The sequence below is a fragment of the Pelophylax lessonae genome (assembly GCF_965119305.1).
Source record: "Pelophylax lessonae genome assembly, chromosome: 9".
In the NCBI taxonomy this organism is placed as follows: domain Eukaryota; kingdom Metazoa; phylum Chordata; class Amphibia; order Anura; family Ranidae; genus Pelophylax; species Pelophylax lessonae.
In genome coordinates, this window is record NC_138776.1 from 273,904,785 (window position 1) to 273,924,753 (window position 19,969).

Consider the following 19,969-nt stretch of genomic DNA (forward strand, 5'->3'; position numbering starts at 1 on the left):
CTGAGTGCAATGGATTTTCATGGCTTTAGAAGGAACACCTGAGATAACTACAAAGGTCTTTTTTCTCTGGTGGCCTCTTAAGGGTAAATCTTTAGGCTCCTGGCTAGCGGGGCTTCATACCGGACATAGAAATGGTGACATCTAAACTGGCTCATCAGACTTCCATACACACTATTATTCATACACAAGGCAGCCGTGGAAAAACCTTTAATAAATAAACGTGATACAAGTGGATGAAGTTTGGGGACAACGTGAAATCAACTCATAACCATGTTCAGGGCGTCCAATCATTTTCCTATATCCATCGGCGCGTGGATCAGCATGTGTTTGTTCAGAACTGACTTTGCTATGAAATGTTTGCCGCAGATGTGGCACCCGAAAGGCCTTTCCCCTGAGTGTTTCCTCTCATGCATTGCCAGCTCGGTCTTATTAAAGAAACATTTGCCACATGTAGAACAAAACAAAGGCAACGAATGTGTTTTCTGGTGCTTGGCTAGGGAGGTTTCGCTGTAGAAACACCCCCCACACACAGGACAGACACACAGCTTGAGGTCAGTGTGGATGACTTGGTGTTTGACCAGGAAGGACATCTCGGTGAAGCTCTTTCCACACAAGGAACAGATAAAGAGCTTATCGACGGTGTGGATGACTTGGTGGCGGGCGAGGTCTAGGTTACTGGAGAATCCTTTATAGCAGCTGGGACAATGGTAGAGAATCTCCATCGAATCTTCCTTCTGCCGGACACTGTACAACGAGGAATTGTCAGGGCCCTTAGCTGGTGCCTTGTCCGCAGAAATCTTTACTTTAAAGGCCATGGTCTCTGCAGCAGCATTTGAGGGTTGCTCATGCGTATGATTTGTGTTGGTGCTTAACACCATCTTTCTTTGTACATGCGTATGATTGGCCTGCTTAGAAATGTCCAATACATTGATAAAAGCTACTGGCTCTTCCTTGATGTGGGCGGCTGTGGAATGTCCCTGATCTCCGGGAGTATAAATGTTGGGGGTGGAGCGATCGTCTTCCTCGGCTGGTACAGTTTCCACCTTAATGTGGCAGAATGCTTGTGGGGTTTGGTCTTCACCATCACTGGGAATTTTGACTTCTACATACAGCTGGGGTTCTTCCTTAATGCGAACACAACTATATGCAATTTGATTGGCATAGTTGTTATCAGCAAGGCCGTCTTCTTCATCAGACACGGGCTCCTCTTTAATACGGACTGGAAAATCTTCCACTGAGCTTGTAATGGTGTCTAGTTTACAGGAGTCTAAGCCCTTCGGCCCCGTATCTCCTTCATACGGGTCTATGCCATCCAGTCCTGGTTCTCTTTTACACGGGTCTATGCCCTTTGGCCCCAGTTCTCTTTTACACGGGTCCATTCCCTTCGGCCCCGATTCTCTTTTACACGGGTCCATGCCCGTCGGCCCCAATTCTCTTTTACACGGGTCCATGCCCTTCGGCCCCGATTCTCTTTTACACAGGTCTATACCCTTCGGCCCCGGTTCTCTTTTACATGGGTCCATGCCCTTCGGCCCCGGTTCTTTTTTACATGAGTCCATGACCTTCGGTCCCGGTTCGCTTTCACACAGGTCTATGACCTCCGGACCCGATTCTCTTTTACACAAGTCTATGATCTCCAGACCCGGTTCTCTTTTACACAGGTCTATGACCTCCGCACCCGTTTCTTCTTCATACAGGTCTATGACCTCCGGACCTGTATCTCCTTCATACGGGTTTATGGCCTCCGGACCTGTATCTCTTTCACATGGTTCTATGACCTCCACCCCTGTATCACCTTCATAAGAGTCTAAGCCTTCGGGCTCCATGTCTCCATGATAAGGATATATGACCTCAAGCCCCATGTCTTCATATGAGTCTATGTCCTGTGGTTCTGTGTCATCTTCATATGGGTCAATGCCCTCCGGCCCCTCATCAATAACCATACTATCTTCCGTTTCACAGTCGGATGTCACCATGGGGAAGCAATGATCTCCAGCAGCAGGTCGGCTCTCACAGACATCTGACAAAAACATATTTTACTCAGTTATTAGGGTTCAGTAAATATCAAGACAAACATAGATCTATGGTAAGAAAAAAAAAAAAGGGGGGGGGGCAGACTTGGACTATTCGGTCTTTTTTCTCCTATCACTTTTCAATGATTAAATATACTGACTGATTCTTTGACCCTCATGACAGAAGTAAACCAATGTAATACCAAACTGTTTGCTGGCAAAAGACCGCCATGAGCTGTATATGTGGGATTAGACTTTTCTAGAAGGTTCTCTAGTCTTTTGAGTGCAGTCTTTGGAAATTATAATCAGATGGTCGGTAAATAAGGATTTTTGGTTCACCTGTAAAATCTTTTTCTTGGAGTATCTCAGTATATAGAGGATGTAGCTATTCATGACTACTTGGGTTATGCCGCCACCTTCGGGTGAATGGACACTGGCCTAAATAAGTCAGGAATCCCCTCCCAGTTATAACCCCTCCAAGCCCAGCTAAGCCTCCGTTTTGTAGGAAGAGAGAAGAGTGCAGGGATCTTGAGAAATCTCTGTGTCCTGTGATGTACGCCAAGAAAATTCTAATTTCTTAATGGAACATCACAGGACACAGAGGAATCCATATACATGACTACTTGGGATGTCCTTAAACATGGAGCATAAAGTGGGGGCAACACTGCAACAGAGCCAAAATCAGAATAAGGGAACCTCCACTTCCAGCCACCTGCAAGACCTTCCACCCAAAACTGGCATCTCCGGAGACGTGGACATCTACTTGGTAGAATTTAGTAAAGTGTGAAGAGAAGACCAGATAGTCCCCTTACAAACTTGTACAGGAGCTTTGCTTAATAGCCCAGGAGGCAGTGACAGTCCTGGTGAAATGGGCCTTAACCAGGAAAGAAGGAAGCTTGCCCTGGATACCACAGGCCTGAGGAATGAACAAACAAATCCACCTAGAAAAGTAGCCTGACCCTAAAGCCTTGTACACACAAGTCGAAAATTGGCAGGGAATTTTCGTCTGATGACCGATCCGCCGATTTTCGGCTTGTTAGTATGATGCTTCAGACAACCGACTCCGACTTTTCGGCCGAAAAGAATCTGGTGTGCAGTCTATAAAATTTTTGTCCACCGTCAAAACACGTCTGATTTTTGTGCAGTCAGTACAGATTTCAACAGGGAAAAAATCTTATGAGCAAGTCTGGGCATGCTCAGAGAAGAAAGAACACAAAGAAAGCAAACCAACACATGACATCACTTCTGAAGTATAATTCTGTCGGTCGACAAAAGTCCAGTGCAGTCTAGAGCACATGCCAACCAACAGAACACAACTCTGGACAAAAGATGGACGACCGGTCGGCGGATATTCTTTACGTTTGTACTAGGCTTTACAAGGTCTTTGAGGAATAGACTGTCAGAACGAAGCTGTAGAATTCAGATAAACTAAAACAAATTGAACAACATTCAAAGAGTAAAGAATCTTCTGCGTAGAATACTTAGGCCAAAAGGATGGCAATGTCCTGATTCAAGTGGAATGAAAAAAACCCACCATAGGTCAGAAAGGGGGGGAATCAAGGTCTCAACACCATCTTATCCTGGTGAAGAACCGGGGAGGGTTCCTTACAGGAATTTACAGCCAATTCAAGACCCCTTGAACCAAGGTAATGGCCACCGGGAAGAAAACCTTGCCCGTGAGGAGTGACAAGCGGATCTTTCGGAGGAGAGGTTCAAAAGGAGAAGTCTGCAAAACAGACAGGACCAAGGTTTGGTCCCACCAGGACAGGGGAGTGGAGGGGGGAACAATCCATATGACACCCTGAACAAAGGCTTTTACAAGGAATGAGACAGAATGGCAAAGGTTATGATTTGCCTCTCAATGGTGACTAAAGCCAGAGAAATCTCCACACCATACTGGAGGAAAAGAAAAAAAAAATATGTGCTACACACCAAGCTAAATAAGCCTTCTATATATGGTGGTACACCTTCCTGGAGGTTGTCTTTCTGGCCCTGAGAAATGTAAGGATAACAGAAACCCTTTTTCCCTCAGGAATTGTCTTCAACCGCAGTGCTGTAAATACCAGAAACCGTAAAGCAAATCTGGCTAATCTGGGAAGAGCCCATGGCTTGTCTGCCAAGAAATCTACAATGACCATACCACAGTCTTCCTGGCCAGGCAGGTGTGATCAGAATCCCTGGAATGTCCTCCACAACAGGTAAGGAAGAAGCTGAAGTGGAGGAAGGCATAGATCAGGAAATCTGATCCCAAGGCGTCACCAGGAGAATCCACCACAAATGCCTGAGGATCCCAGGTTTAGGACACAAACCGGTCCAGGTTCTTTAAATATGAAAAGCAAGAGATCAACCTCTGGAAGTAGGACCTATTCTCCCAAATTTTACTGTTGAAAGTCCGCCAGCCAATTTTCTACTCCAGAAAAGTGAACAGCGGAGGGCAGCAAAGTTCTGCCAAAGACAAGATCAGGTCTGTTTCTTCTTGGACATGTCAACTTCTTGTCCCCCATTGATAGTATGAGGTCACCACCATGGAATTGTCTGACTGCATCCCGATGGTGAGACTCTGAAGGCAGACAGACCAGAATAGCCAGCCAAAAATCACCAAAAGTTCCAGAATGTCACTCAGCAACTTCCGCTCCTCTGACAAACACATTCCCTGAATCAAGGGCTTCTCAAGAACACCTTCCCAGCTAAACAGGCGTGAATCCGTCATCAACATTTTCAAATTCACTGGAAGAAAGGATCTCCTGGCATCCAACATCTACCTGGAACTTCACCTTTCTAGAGCTAGCCTGGTCTTGGGAGTCAGATGAATTGGCTGATTCAAGGACTCCTGAGACTTGTCCCAAACCAACGGGATCTTGGGTTGAAGAGCTCGGAAGTTAAACTTGACATATGGGGCCTTATAAAAAAAAGGTGGCCATCATCTTTTCCAGCACCCCAAAACAGACCCAAATTAAAAAGGACTTTCCAACAACCTCAGGGACCCGAGATCAAAGAGTGGAAGCAGTACCTTCAGCCATGCAGCCTCGAGTACCAAGACTAAGTACTCCAGACATTGTGTCAGAACCAAAGACAACTTCTGAAGGTTCAGCACCCAACTGAACCTTTCCAGGACCTGAACTGTCTGCTGGACATTTGATGTCAGTTTCGGAACTCATTGCTCCTTGAGAAAGCAGATGGTCTAGGTACCCCACAAAAGGGAATACCCCTGGTTCTCAACAACCCCAAAACCAAGTCATTGCCTTTCGGCTCCCAAGCTGGTGGTAATGGTGGATATTCCACTGTGGACCACATAAACCGCTGGTGAGGCATAAGTAAGCATCCTTGATATCTACTGATGCCAGGAAGTCTCCCTGATGAAGAGACCAGCTAGACTTCATCTTGAATTTCTGTATCTTTGGAAACTTGAGACCCTTGGGGTTCAAGACAGGCCGGACATCTCCATTTGGTTTAGGAACCATAATCAAGGTGGAATAGAAGCCAAAACTTCTCCTCTGCCACCACATTAACGATAAAACCTTGGGACAAGCAGCCTTTCCAGAGCTGCAGATACAACAGTCTTGTTTGTGGATCCGAAGATGCCCTTGTGTGAATAAAGCATAGAGGGGGAAAGCAGCAGAACCTCGACTTATAACCTCTGGACACCACCCTGCAGACCCAGTCCGTGACTTTCTGGGGGAGATTTACTAAAACTTGTGCACACAGAATTTGGTGCAGCTATGCCTAGTAACCAATCAGCTTCCAGGTTTTGGCCCCAGTTCGCTCTAATGTGAATTCTATGCAGATCAGATGCAATCCAAAAAGCATAGAGATTCGCATGTCATGTAAAAAGCATTTACAATATAGGCAGCTCACATATATGATGATATTTGATTCAGTTTAAAAAAGGTTCCCGTGCGAGTAGTGCGGTGCGAATTTTAGCTCCAAAGACTTTTAAAAAAACAGAACAACTTTAGAAAGACAACTGCAGGCACATCAATCACCTAGAGACATGAGCTAAAGGCTGAGCTGGGATGGTTGTGCCTGGACATGGGATCATGCCTACTTCTTGGCCAGTGTCCATTTACCTGAAGGTGGTGGCAGCGTAACCTAAGTAGTCACAAAGTACCCTGTGTTTGGTTATGAATACAAGACCCTCAACTCTCAACACTATAAATGTATATACAGGGTGAAGACGTTGCATGTGCTCCACCAGTCTGACCACCCTACAACCTATCTCATTGTACCTCTAAATTCTAGAATGCCGAGTCTACAACCATCGGAGACACCACCTCACTGCTAAGCTTCTCAACCCCTTCCAACTTGGCTTTCCTTGACAACACCACACTGAATTCATGACTTCCCAACAAGACCAAGGGGTCGGCCCCTCCACGCACACCCAAGGGGGCGCCCCCCCACACTCCCACTATTAGACCTTTCTGCTGCCTCTCACAGTTCACTGCCCCCTCCTTAAAAAAACTCCCCTCCCATGACCTCCGAGACTCTGCTCTCTCCCGGTTCTCTACCTACCCAAGAATCACAATTCTAACTCCTCCCCTTCCTCTTTTCGAAGGGGGTCCCCCAAGGCTCTGCCCTCAGGCCCCGGTATTCGAATGACATTCAAATCTCTCCACTACTCGGCTTGTTCCCATCAGTCTTCTCACGCTTCAATCATTTACTTACCAGCATAGCACCTCAAACCCAACTCATAATGTTTCTTCCTCCTGTGTCCCCTCCCCCAACCTATCCATCAAGATGAATAGCACAACTATCAGTCTCTCCCCTCATGCCAAGGTGACATGTGTAATTCTGGACTGACCTCTACCCTACATCTAACCGTTGTCCAAATCTCACCCCTGTCATCGTACTTCTCCAGAACTCCCCCTTTTTAACCAGTGACACCACCAACCTAATAATTCCCTTTTATCGCTCATCTCAACCACTGCAACTCCTTCTTGTTGGCCAACTGCTACAGGGACTATCCCCTCCCCCCCCCCCCCACCCGTCCATCATAAATACTCCTGCCAGACTACCTTACCAATTATTCAGTGTCCACAGCCCTTCTATGCCAATCCCTCCACTAACAACCACCTACAAAGCCATCCACAACTCCACCCCTGACTACATCACCAACCTCATCTCAAAATATCCGACTGGGTTCTCCGCTCCTCCCACGACCGCCTGCCCTCCGCTCCTCCCACGACCGCCTGCCCTCCGCTCCTTCCCAGGACCGCCTGCCCTCCGCTCCTTCCCAGGACCGCCTGCCCTCCGCTCCTTCCCAGGACCGCCTGCCCTCCGCTCCTTCCCAGGACCGCCTGCCCTCCGCTCCTTCCCAGGACCGCCTGCCCTCCGCTCCTCCCACATACTCCTGCCCTTCACTCCTCCCACGACCGCCTGCCCTCCGCTCCTCCCACAACTGCCTGCCCTCCGCTCCTCCCACAAACTCTTGCCCTCCGCTCCTCCCACAAACTCCTGCCCTCCGCTCGCTCCTCCCACGAGCGCCTGCTCTCCGCTCCTTCACACGACTGCCTGCCCTCCGCTCCTTCCCACGACCGACTCCCCTCCGCTCCTTCCCACGACCGACTCCCCTCCGCTCCTTCCCACGACCGACTCCCCGCCGCTCCTTCCCACGACCGACTCCCCTCCGCTCCTTCCCACGACCGACTCCCCTCCGCTCCTTCCCACGACCGCCTGCCCTCTGCTCCTCCCACGACCGCCTGCCCTCCGCTCCTCCCACAACTGCCTGCCCTCCGCTCCTCCCACAAACTCTTGCCCTCCGCTCCTCCCACATACTCCTGCCCTCCGCTCCTCCCACGAGCGCCTGCTCTCCGCTCCTTCACACGACTGCCTGCTCTCCATGTCCCTCATCACCTTCTCCAATGCTCACCTCCAGGATTTCTCCAGAACCTCTCCCATCCCCTGGAACGCTCTACCCATATTTGTATGGCTCCTACTCTGTCCATCTTTAGGTGATTTCTTAGGGTTAGGAAGCCTATCCCATCTCCACCCAACAACTAAACTTTTACCTTCTTAATCAGCCCCCCGCATAGGTATTTCCATTTGTATCGCTTGCCCCTCACTATTAGATTTTAGGCTCTCAGGAGCAGGACCATCCTAACCCTCTTGTATTGAAGACCATCCTAACCCTCTTGTATTGAACTGTATTGGAACTGCAGGGTCTCCTTTCATACTGTAAACGGTTGGCACTGTATAATAGTGAGAATATGGTGACAGTTCTGTTTTTCTCTTACCCGGTGATGTGAGGGGCGGCTGATTCTCCATCATGACGTCCTTGTAGAGATCCTTGTGTCCTTCTAAATACTCCCACTCCTCCATGGAGAAATAGACAGTGACATCCTGACACCTTATAGGAACCTGACACACACAATGATACAGTCACCATCCAGACACATCCCTTGTCTGTTACTGGATAATGTCCCAAAATCCTCCTCACCTCTCCTGTCAGCAGCTCTGTGATCTTCTTGGTCAGTTCCAGGATCTTCTCTTCGCTTCCCTCGGACGGCAAGGAATGAGGTGACGGCACGAATATGCTATTCTGTTTCCGACAGAATCCTTCTACCACCTGAAGTCTGTTGCTGTTGGTTGTGCGTCCTCCTGGCTTCTTCACAATGATGTAATCCTACAAAATAAAAGGTCAGAGAAAATTAATTTATTCCCACTGAAGTGCTTCACACCTCCAAGACACAGGCAGAGTCTTAAAACTATGATCCCGCCTTCAGGTGACTGGACACTAGCAGAGCAATGAGGACCCCCATATAATCCCCCCTCCCCCACCACTCCCAGCAAAACCCCGTTTTTGTGGTATTGTGTGGAGAGCGTGGAAGGCGCCCGCCAACAGAGAACCCCTGGAGTGGAAGTCCTATGCAGGGGGACATCTCTACTTAGAGCGGTCCTTCATTAAATAGGACCCCAGTGGTAAAACCACACTTTTCATAAAGGGGACATAAAGGTGACCTTGAAGGTCTGTGAGGGGTTCCAAGCCTAAGTCTGGCACCCAGTTTCATTGCAAACACTTGTGACAAAGTCCAGCTTCAAGCCCCCTCACAATGATGGGGTGCTCTCAAGTAGGGGATGTCCATCGGCCTTTGCAGCTTCCGAGGTCTCCTGGATCCTTGGGTCCGAAATGTAATATCCTAGGGGTACAAGTTAGGGTTCATTCTCCTCTCCTACCCTACTTTTATGTCTTGTAATCTCTCCCACAACGACTGGGGAGCTGCAAGCCACGCTGCAACAACGGTTTGTTTTGGGGTCCCTGTTCAAGTGGAGGATCAGCTTTTGGATTTCTACTCCAACCTGTGTAAAATTCTGAAGGGTCGGAATTGGTCCCATCCTGGACCTAAAGTTCCTAAAATTCTTTCCATAGGTTCTGAAGTTCTGCATGGAATAGGACAGGTCAGTCATTTCCTTTCTCCAAACAGAGGACTCCCCTGACTTATGTGGACATTCAGGAGTCCTATCTGCACATCCTCATCATCATCGCACATCCTCATCCTTCCTTACATCAGAGCTTTGTTGCCACTTTATCGCTCTTCTCTGGACCAGCCACAGCTCCCCCTCGCATCTTCGCCCAGCCGCGGCTCCCCCTCGCATCCTCGCCCCGGCTCCCCCTCGCATCCTCGCCCCGGCTCCCCCTCGCATCTTTGCCCCGGCCCCCCCTCACATCTTCGCCCCGGCCCCCCCCTCACATCTTCGCCCCGGCCCCAGCTCCCCCTCGCATCTTTGCCCCGGCCCCAGCTCCCCCTAACATCTTCGCCCCGTCTCCCCCTCACATCTTCGCCCCGGCCTGGCTTAGCTCCACTGTCAGGGTGTCCACTTTGTGGCCTATCCGGACAAGCTGCTGTAAGACATTTCCATCTGGGTTCCAGATGGTACAACTACTGCAGAATTTGGAGTGGATCCTCAGCTTTCAGAAGTGTGCGTGGAATTTAGACCACCACAAGGAATGCCGGGACTTCTTCCTGCACACCATCAGGGTCAACCTTCCCATCAAAGCCCGTTTCTTCAGCATTGAACTCCCTCAGCTTCAGGGGCTCTGGAGGATGGTACAGACTACATACTACTACATGCTACTACTACTACATACTACCTGACCCTGACCTTGAATGGAGGGGAACTGGCATTGGCTGCTGTGCACATCCTCCAGGTGAAATCTGGGCAGGCAGAATATAAAGAAGGCGGGACCTTCACCCCAAGGTCATTTCTTACCTCTGTGGCAAGCAGGGGTCAGCAAAGGTGGACCTTCTAGCGTCTGGGTTCAACTACAAGCTGGATACTTGGGGCTTTACGGTGGGTGCCCTGGTGACGCGGTGGCATTAGTTCTCCCTCATCTATGCCTTTCCTCCTGTAAAATATTTCCACAGATGCTCTGCTGCCCAAGGTGAAGGGCACTTAGGTGACCCTGGTGGCAGATGAGGGTGGTGCTCAGACAGACTTTGATTCCTTATGGACACTCTTTTGCTGCTTCTCAGTCAGTAGCTTTGATGGCTTGGCTATGAAATCCCAGATCCGGAGGGTCAGGGGATGACAGATTTGGTGGTTCCTACGCTCCTCCATGCTAGGTAGTCGACATTTTGCATTAGCGATCATCGCACCTGGAAAGCCTGTGCTGCTCGGGGCATTTAATTCTAGATGTTACTCTGTGGGATGAATCCTGTCCTACCCCCTCAGGATCGGAGTTTAGCATGGAGCAAATCTCCGATTTGGTGATCCCTTTTCAGCGACCTCTGACCTCTGCTGGGTGAAAAGTCTGGGGTCATTCACACAGCCCCCCCCCCAGACCTTCTCCATTGACTCTGCGATCCTAAATCAATCAGGGACTGTCATTGGAGCTTATCCTAGTAAAGAGTTCCACCATAAAGTCACACTCCATTCGGATAGAGGGCGCCTTTTCCTCATTAGCCACCTGTTACCATAGATCTGCAATGACAGCCCTCCCCCCCCCCCCCCAATGGATGTCCTGAACCCCAACTTCATACCTCATTTTATGTCCCGTCATCTAACATTCGCCTGTGTGCTGCACTCCCAGAACCCTCCTACTAGAGCAAATCTCCCCTCTCCAGTCACGTGACCTCCCAGAATCCCCCTCACCTCTCCGGTCAGGTCTGTGTTTTATTAATAGAGATAAGAGTGATGTCATGTGACCTCCCAGAATCCCCCTCACCTCTTCGGTCAGGTCTGTGTTTTATTAATAGAGATAAGAGTGATGTCATGTGACCTCCCAGAATCCCCCTCACCTCTTCGGTCAGGTCTGTGTTTTATTAATAGAGATAAGAGTGATGTCATGTGACCTCCCAGAATCCTCCTCACCTCTCCGGTCAGGTCTGTGTTTTATTAATAGAGATGAGTGATGTCATGTGACCTCCCAGAATCCTCCTCACCTCTCCGGTCAGGTCTGTGCTTTATTAATAGAGATAAGAGTGATGTCATGTAACCTCCCAGAATCCTCCTCACCTCTCCGGTCAGGTCTGTGTTTTATTAATAGAGATAAGAGTGATGTCATGTGACCTCCCAGAATCCTCCTCACCTCTCCGGTCAGCAGGTAGACGATCTCCAGGGTGATGTTGAGAATCCTCTGGGTCACCTCTGTCCTGTCCTCCATCTTTGGTGGGTGATTACCTCCTACAGATGGATGTGACATGAATTAAGTTCCAGCCTGAAACAGAAGCATGTCAGCAGATTCCAGGCACATGACACATAGAATATATTAGGTGGGGAGTAAACATGTTGTCCCTGAAGTTGATGGTAAGTTTGTTAAGTATGGGGCGGTGTAGCCATAGACCAGTCAGAGTCTCTATGCTGACCCGTCTCCACAGCCAAAAGCCCCTACAATGGGCACAAGAGCATCAGAACAATGGAAGAAGGGGACCTGGTCAGATGAATTCAGGAATGGTTTTTGGTGTTGAGCTGGCCTCCAAATTCTCCAGATCTTAATCCAACGGAGCATCTGTGGGATGTGCTAGAAAGACAAGTCCGATCCATGGAGGCCCCCACCCCCCCCCAACTTACCAGACTTAAAGTGGAAGTCCACCCTGACACTAAAATCTGTAAAACTCCAGAGATTAACCCTATGTCGCCCTGTAAAGAAGAAATCACTATACTTACCTTTTCTGAAGCCGCTCCGGTCTCCAGCGGCGGGAGCTCTGCAGAGGACACAGCTGACAAGGGCTGGGAAGGGACGTCACCCATAGAGTTACTATGGGGCTTCCTTGGTCTGATTTGTCCTCTGCACCCCCTCCATAGCGGCTGACAGCTCAGCGTAGGACCGGAGCGGAATGGCTTAAGAAAAAAGGAGGTATAGCGAGTTCCTCATTACAGGGATAGATAGGATAGACTTATATCATGGAAGCCTGGAGATTACAGATTGTGGGAGGGTGGAGTTCCACTATAAAAGATCTGCTAGTGACGGCTTGGTGCCAAACCCACAGTTTACATTCAGAGGTCTATGGGGCCCATGGTGGGGGGGGGGGGGGGGGGGGGAATATTATGGCTGAAGGGTGGTAGATACCATAGCGTACCTTCAGAGGTCTATGGGGTTCATGGTGGGGGGAGGGTGGAATAATATGGGTGAAGGGCGGTAGATACCATAGCGTACCTTTAGAGGTCTATGGGATCCATTATGGGTATTGTGTCCTAAGCCCTCATCTGTACAAATCATTAGTAAGACCTCATCTGGAATATGCAGTTCAGTTTGGGCTCCAGTTCTCAGAAAGGATATCAGGGAACTGGAGAAAGTGCAGAGAAGGGCAACCAAACTGATAAGAGGCATGGAGGAGCTAAGCTATGAGGAGAGATTAGAGGAAGTGAATTTATTCTCTCCTGAGAAGAGGAGATAAATACATAAGGGGGGATATGTTCTCCATGTATGAATACATAAGGGGGGATATGATCTCCATGTATAAATACATAAGGGGGGGGGGGGGGTATGATCTCCATGTATAAATACATAAGGGGGGGGGGGATATGATCTCCATGTATAAATACATAAGGGGGGGATATGATCTCCATGTATAAATACATAAGGGTGATATGATCGCCATGTATAAATACATAAGGGGGGATATGATCTCCATGTATAAATACATAAGGGGGGGGGGGGTATGATCTCCATGTATAAATACATAAGGGGGGGGGGATATGATCTCCATGTATAAATACTAGGCTTGTGACGGTATCAGATTTTCATGCTGCGATTAATTGATTAAGGTTTTGCCACGGTATACGGTATTATCACGGTATTCTATTATTAAATTTAAATTATTAAATTTCTACCTCACTTCAATTTCATTGCTGAATTTAGGGGCTTTGGTTCACTTATGCACATTATTATATAGTCAGTCAGTACAGACTCTGTGAACCAGGCCTAAAATAGGTCATCAAGCAGTGTCTGGCCTAACTGGTGATAACTGGTCCTGGCGCTCGGCTCCGATCCGATGGCCTGGTCATTAAGAGGGCAAATCCTTGTGGTCAAGAAGTGGTTAAACCTGAAGGAGGTGTTGTTTATAAATTACTTTACTATTGCTTTAGGCCTGGTTCACATGTATGCGGGTTGGCGGTTCACATGTATGCGGGTTGGTGGTTCACATTTGCACAGGCATAGCAGCCCATTGATTTGAACGGGCTGCTATGTCCTCATTTTCCGCAGAAAAAAGGTGCATGCAGCATTTTTTTAAAATTCAGTGGCCTTGAAATCCATCCTGCTTTTGCACCATGCGACTAACCTGCAGTTCCTGCTCTGGCAAGCTTTCTGCATTTTTTGTATACGTGAGCACGGCATTTAAAAACAGTTTGCGTGTGCAGCAACGGCAGGTAAGTCGCATGGTGCAAAAGAAGGGATGGATTTCATGGCCACTGCATTTTTTTTAAATTCTGCATGCACCTTTTTTTCAGCTGAAAACGCAGGCATAGCAGCTCAAGCCCATTCACATCAATGGGCTGCTATGCCTGTGCAAATGTGGGCCCCCAACCCGCATACATGTGAACCACCAACCCGCATACATGTGAACCAGGCCTAAAGCAATAGTAAAGTCATTAATTGGTTAAACCTGCAGGAGGACCGGTGTTTTTATCTATTAATGACTTTACTATTGCTTTAGGCCTGGTTCACATGTATGCGGGTTGGTGGTTCACATGTATGCGGGTTGGGGGCCCACATTTGCACAGGCATAGCAGCCCATTGATGTGAATGGGCTTGAGCTGCTATGCCTGCGTTTTCAGCTGAAAAAAGGTGCATGCAGAATTTAAAAAAATGCAGTGGCCATGAAATCCATCCTTCTTTTGCACCATGCGACTTACCTGCCGTTGCTGCACACGCAAACTGTTTATTTTTAAATGCCGTGCCCACGTATACAAAAAATGCAGAAAGCTTGCCAGAGCAGGAACTGCAGGTTAGTCGCATGGTGCAAAAGCAGGATGGATTTCAAGGCCACTGAATTTTAAAAAAATGCTGCATGCACCTTTTTTTCTGCGGAAAATGAGGGCATAGCAGCCCGTTCAAATCAATGGGCTGCTATGCCTGTGCAAATGTGGGCCGCCAACCCGCATACATGTGAACCGCCAACCCGCATACATGTGAACCGCCAACCTGCATACATGTGAACCGCCAACCCGCATACATGTGAACCAGGCCTAAAGCAATAGTAAAGTCATTAATAGATAAAAACACCGGTCCTCCTGCAGGTTTAACCACTTCTGGATCGCAAGGATTTGCCCCTTTAAAGACCAGGCCATCGGATCAGAGCGCCAGGACCAGTCATCACCAGGTAGGCCAGACACTGCTTGATGGCTATATAATAATGTAATGTGGGCTGCTATGCGTGTGTGTGTGTGTATATATATATATATATATATATATATATATATATATATATATATATATATATATATATATTAGAGCTGCACGATTCTGGCCAAAATGAGAATCACGATTTTTTAGCTTGGAATAAAGATCCCGATTCTCTGTGTAACAAAAAAAAAAATTGGGATAACTTTACTGTTACGTTTTTTTTTTTTTTTTTTTTATTCATTAAAGTCTAATCATTGCGTTTGAAAGACTGCTGCGCAAATACAGTGTGACATAAAATATTACAACAATCGCCATTTTATTCTGTAGGGTCTCTGCTAAAAAAATATATAAAATGTTTGGGGGTTCTAAGTACTTTTCTAGCAAAAAAAAAACTGATTTTAACTTGCAAGCAGCAAGTGTCAGAAAAAGATCCAGTCTTTAAGAGGTTAAAACTTCCTTTCTCCCTGGCAGAGGGAAGGAAAAGATACAATGTAATCATTTTTGTTTATAGTTAGGAGACTTAATGCTGAAAGGTGTTAGCTGAGTGAGTGAATGAGTCATCCAGCTCACTGAAATGTATCAATTCACAAGTCAGGCAGACTTGACAGAGAAACTCGGTATTTTAAAAATGCCACAATAACAATACCGTGGCTATGCAATACCGCGATATATCGAATTACCGAAAACCGGCATATGTCTAATAAATACATAAGGGGGGATATGTTCTCCATGTATAAATACATAAGGGGGGATATGATCTCCATGTATAAATACATAAGGGGGGATATGTTCTCCATGTATAAATACATAAGGGGGGGATATGTTCTCCATGTATAAATACATAAGGGGGGATATGATCTCCATGTATAAATACATAAGGGGGGGATATGATCACCATGTATAAATACACAAGGGCGGGATATGATCTCCATGTATAAATACATAAGGGGGGGGGATATGATCTCCATGTATAAATACATAAGGGGGGTATGATCTCCATGTATAAATACATAAGGGGGGGATATGATCTCCATGTATAAATGCATAAGGGGGGATATGATCACCATGTATAAATGCATAAGGGGGGATATGATCACCATGCATAAATACATAAGGGGGGGGGATATGTTCTCCATGTATGAATACATAAGGGGGATATGATCTCCATGTATAAATACATAAGGGTGATATGATCGCCATGTATAAATACATAAGGGGGGATATGATCTCCATGCATAAATACATAAGGGGGGGGGGTATGATCTCATTGTATAAATACATAAGGGGGGGGGGGATATGATCTCCATGTATAAATACATAAGGAGCGATAAGATCTCCATGTATAAATACATAAGGGGGGGATATGATCTCCATGTATAAATACATAAGGGTGATATGATCGCCATGTATAAATACATAAGGGGGGATATGATCTCCATGTATAAATACATAAGGGGGGGGGTATGATCTCCATGTATAAATACATAAGGGGGGGGGGGATATGATCTCCATGTATAAATACATAAGGGGGTGATATGTTCTCCATGTATAAATACATAAGGGGGGATATGATCTCCATGTATAAATACATAAGGGGGGATATGATCTCCATGTATAAATACATAAGGGGGGATATGATCTCCATGTATAAATACATAAGGGGGGGATATGTTCTCCATGTATAAATACATAAGGGGGGGGATATGTTCTCCATGTATAAATACATAAGGGGGGATATGATCTCCATGTATAAATACATAAGGGGGGATATGATCACCATGTATAAATACATAAGGGGGGATATGATCTCCATGTATAAATACATAAGGGGGGATATGATCTCCATGTATAAATACATAAGGGCGGGATATGATCTCCATGTATAAATACATAAGGGGGGGGATATGATCTCCATGTATAAATACATAAGGGGGGGGATATGATCTCCATGTATAAATACATAAGGGGGGGATATGATCTCCATGTATAAATGCATAAGGGGGGATATGATCACCATGTATAAATACATAAGGGGGGATATGATCACCATGTATAAATACATAAGGGGGGATATGATCACCATGTATAAATACATAAGGGGGGGGATATGATCTCCATGTATAAATACATATGTATAAATACATATGGGGGGGGGATATGATCTCCATGTATAAATATATAAGGGGGATATGATCTCCATGTATAAATACATAAGGGGGATATGATCTCCATGTATAAATACATAAGGGGGATATGATCTCCATGTATAAATACATAAGGGGGGGATATGATCTCCATGTATAAATACATAAGGGGGGGATATGATCTCCATGTATAAATACATAAGGGGGGATATGATCTCCATGTATAAATACATAAGGGGGGATATGATCTCCATGTATAAATACATAAGGGGGGATATGATCTCCATGTATAAATACATAAGGGGGGATATGATCACCATGTATAAATACATAAGGTGGCGATATGATCTCCATGTATAAATACATAAGGGGGGGATATAATCTCCATGTATAAATACATAAGGGGGGATATGTTCTCCATGTATAAATACATAAGGGGGGATATGATCTCCATGTATAAATACATAAGGGGGGGATATAATCTCCATGTATAAATACATAAGGGGGGGGATATAATCTCCATGTATAAATACATAAGGGGGGATATGTTCTCCATGTATAAATACATAAGGGGGGGATATGATCTCCCTGTATAAATACATGGGGGATATGATCTCCATGTATAAATACATAAGGGGGGATATGATCACCATGTATAAATACATAAGGGGGGGATATGATCTCCATGTATAAATACATAAGGGGGGATATGATCACCATGTATAAATACATAAGGGGGGGATATGATCTCCATGTATAAATACATAAGGGGGGGATATGATCTCCATGTATAAATACATAAGGGGGGGATATGATCTCCATGTATAAATACATAACGGGGGGATATGATCTCCATGTATAAATACATAAGGGGGGATATGATCTCCATGTATAAATACATAAGGGGGTGAAAGATTGTATTAACATGCCTTATTATATTTCATATATATTTCAGTTTATGCCCATTCTGTGATGGAGTGTGGGTCCTTGCATTTGCATGGTAACGAGCCAGACTGACACTCATTCATACGGCCCTGGACATCAGACAGTTGTGTTTTGCATTTAGACGACATGTTAAACACCTTTTCATTCATTCATTTGGACACTTGACAGGGTTAAGTCTGCGCATGGAAATTACTGACACCACCTAAACACATTTGACAATTGTTTGTATTAACACATGACAACTGAATACAGACAGAGCGACTCTGCCACAAAACACAGATTCAGATACAAGATACCTCATATTGACACAGATGCATAGAGAAAACAAAAGCCTTTTCATGTACTGTTCTGTGAGATATGTGCTATTGTTAATTTGACTGATGAATTGTAACCAGTTTGGAGCAGTATTTCCCACTCAAAACGTGCCTTAAATATGAGCAAAACTTGCAATAAAATCAGTTGTGTCTGCGCTAAGTTTGAGTCCTATGTGTCGTCACAACTCCCAGCTGGATGAGGGGAAATTCACCATCTAGGGGGGGTTAGCCACTGAAGGGCCGTTTATCATCTTTTAATTGCCTCCTGACGAGATTGAGCTAACAGGGGGGATATGATCTCCATGTATAAATACATAAGGGGGATATGATCTCCATGTATAAATACATAAGGGGGGATATGATCTCCATGTATAAATACATAAGGGGGGATATGATCTCCATGTATAAATACATAAGGGGGGGATATGATCTCCATGTATAAATACATAAGGGGGGGATATGATCTCCATGTATAAATACATAAGGGGGGATATGATCACCATGTATAAATACATAAGGGGGATATGATCATCATGTATAAATACATAAGGGGAGATATGATCTCCATATATAAATACATAAGGAGGATATGATCTCCATGTATAAATACATAAGGGGGGATATGATCTCCATGTATAAATACATAAGGGGGGATATGAACTCCATGTATAAATACATAAGGGGGGATATGATCTCCATGTATAAATACATAAGGAGGGATATGATCACCATATATAAATACATAAGGGGGGATATGATCTCCATGTATAAATACATAAGGGGGATATGATCTCCATGTATAAATACATGAGGGGGGATATGATCTCCATGTATAAATACATAAGGGGGGATATGATCTCCATGTATAAATACATAAGGGGGGATATGATCTCCATGTATAAATACATAAGGGGGATATGATCTCCATGTATAAATACATAAGGGGGGGATATGATCACCATGTATAATACATAAGGGGGGGGGGGAATATGATCACCATGTATAAATACATAAGAGGGGGGGATATGATCTCCATGTATAAATACATAAGGGGGGATATGATCACCATGTATAAATACATAAGGGGGGATATGATCACCATGTATAAATACATAAGAGGGGGGGATATGATCACCATGTATAAATACATGCGGGGGGGATATTATGGGATATATAGTTGGGGGGGATATTATGGGATATATAGGAGGGGGGATATTATGGGATATATAGGAGGGGGGATATTATGGGATATATAGGAGGGAGGATATTATGGGATATATAGGAGGGGGGATATTATGGGATATATAGGAGGGGGGATATTATGGGACATATAGTTGGGGGGGATATTATGGGATATATAGGAGGGGGGGATATTATGGGACATATAGTTGGGGGGGGATATTATGGGATATAGTTGGGGGGGATATTATGGGATATATAGGAGGGGGGTATTATGGATATATAGGAGGAGGGGATATTATGGGATATATAGTAGGAGGGGATATTATGGGATATATAGGAGGAGGGGATAATATGGGATATATAGGAGGGGGGGATATTATGGGATATATAGGAGGGGGGATATTATGGATATATAGGAGGGGATATTATGGGATATATAGGAGGGGGGATATTATGGGATATATAGGAGGGGATATTATGGGATATATAGGAGGGGGGATATTATGGGATATATAGGAGGGGGGATATTATGGGATATATAGGAGGGGGGATATTATGGGATATATAGGAGGGGGGATATTATGGGATATA

General features: G+C 45.7%; 1 protein-coding gene across 1 annotated transcript in view; it reads right to left on the minus strand.

The window, feature by feature from the left end:
* Nucleotides 1-188: 188 nt before the first annotated feature.
* LOC309564485 (uncharacterized protein) overlaps nucleotides 189-19,969 on the minus strand; it is a 24,205-nt gene continuing 4,424 nt past the window's right edge. The window contains exons 2-6 of the mRNA XM_082269112.1: nucleotides 11,536-11,664; nucleotides 8,446-8,631; nucleotides 8,243-8,366; nucleotides 1,643-2,020; nucleotides 189-1,318 (exon numbers count right to left, since the gene is read on the minus strand). Coding sequence (XP_082125238.1) covers nucleotides 288-1,318; nucleotides 1,643-2,020; nucleotides 8,243-8,366; nucleotides 8,446-8,631; nucleotides 11,536-11,649 — 1,833 coding nt within the window. The 5' untranslated portion in view covers nucleotides 11,650-11,664 and the 3' untranslated portion in view covers nucleotides 189-287. The remainder of the gene's footprint in view (nucleotides 1,319-1,642; nucleotides 2,021-8,242; nucleotides 8,367-8,445; nucleotides 8,632-11,535; nucleotides 11,665-19,969) is intronic.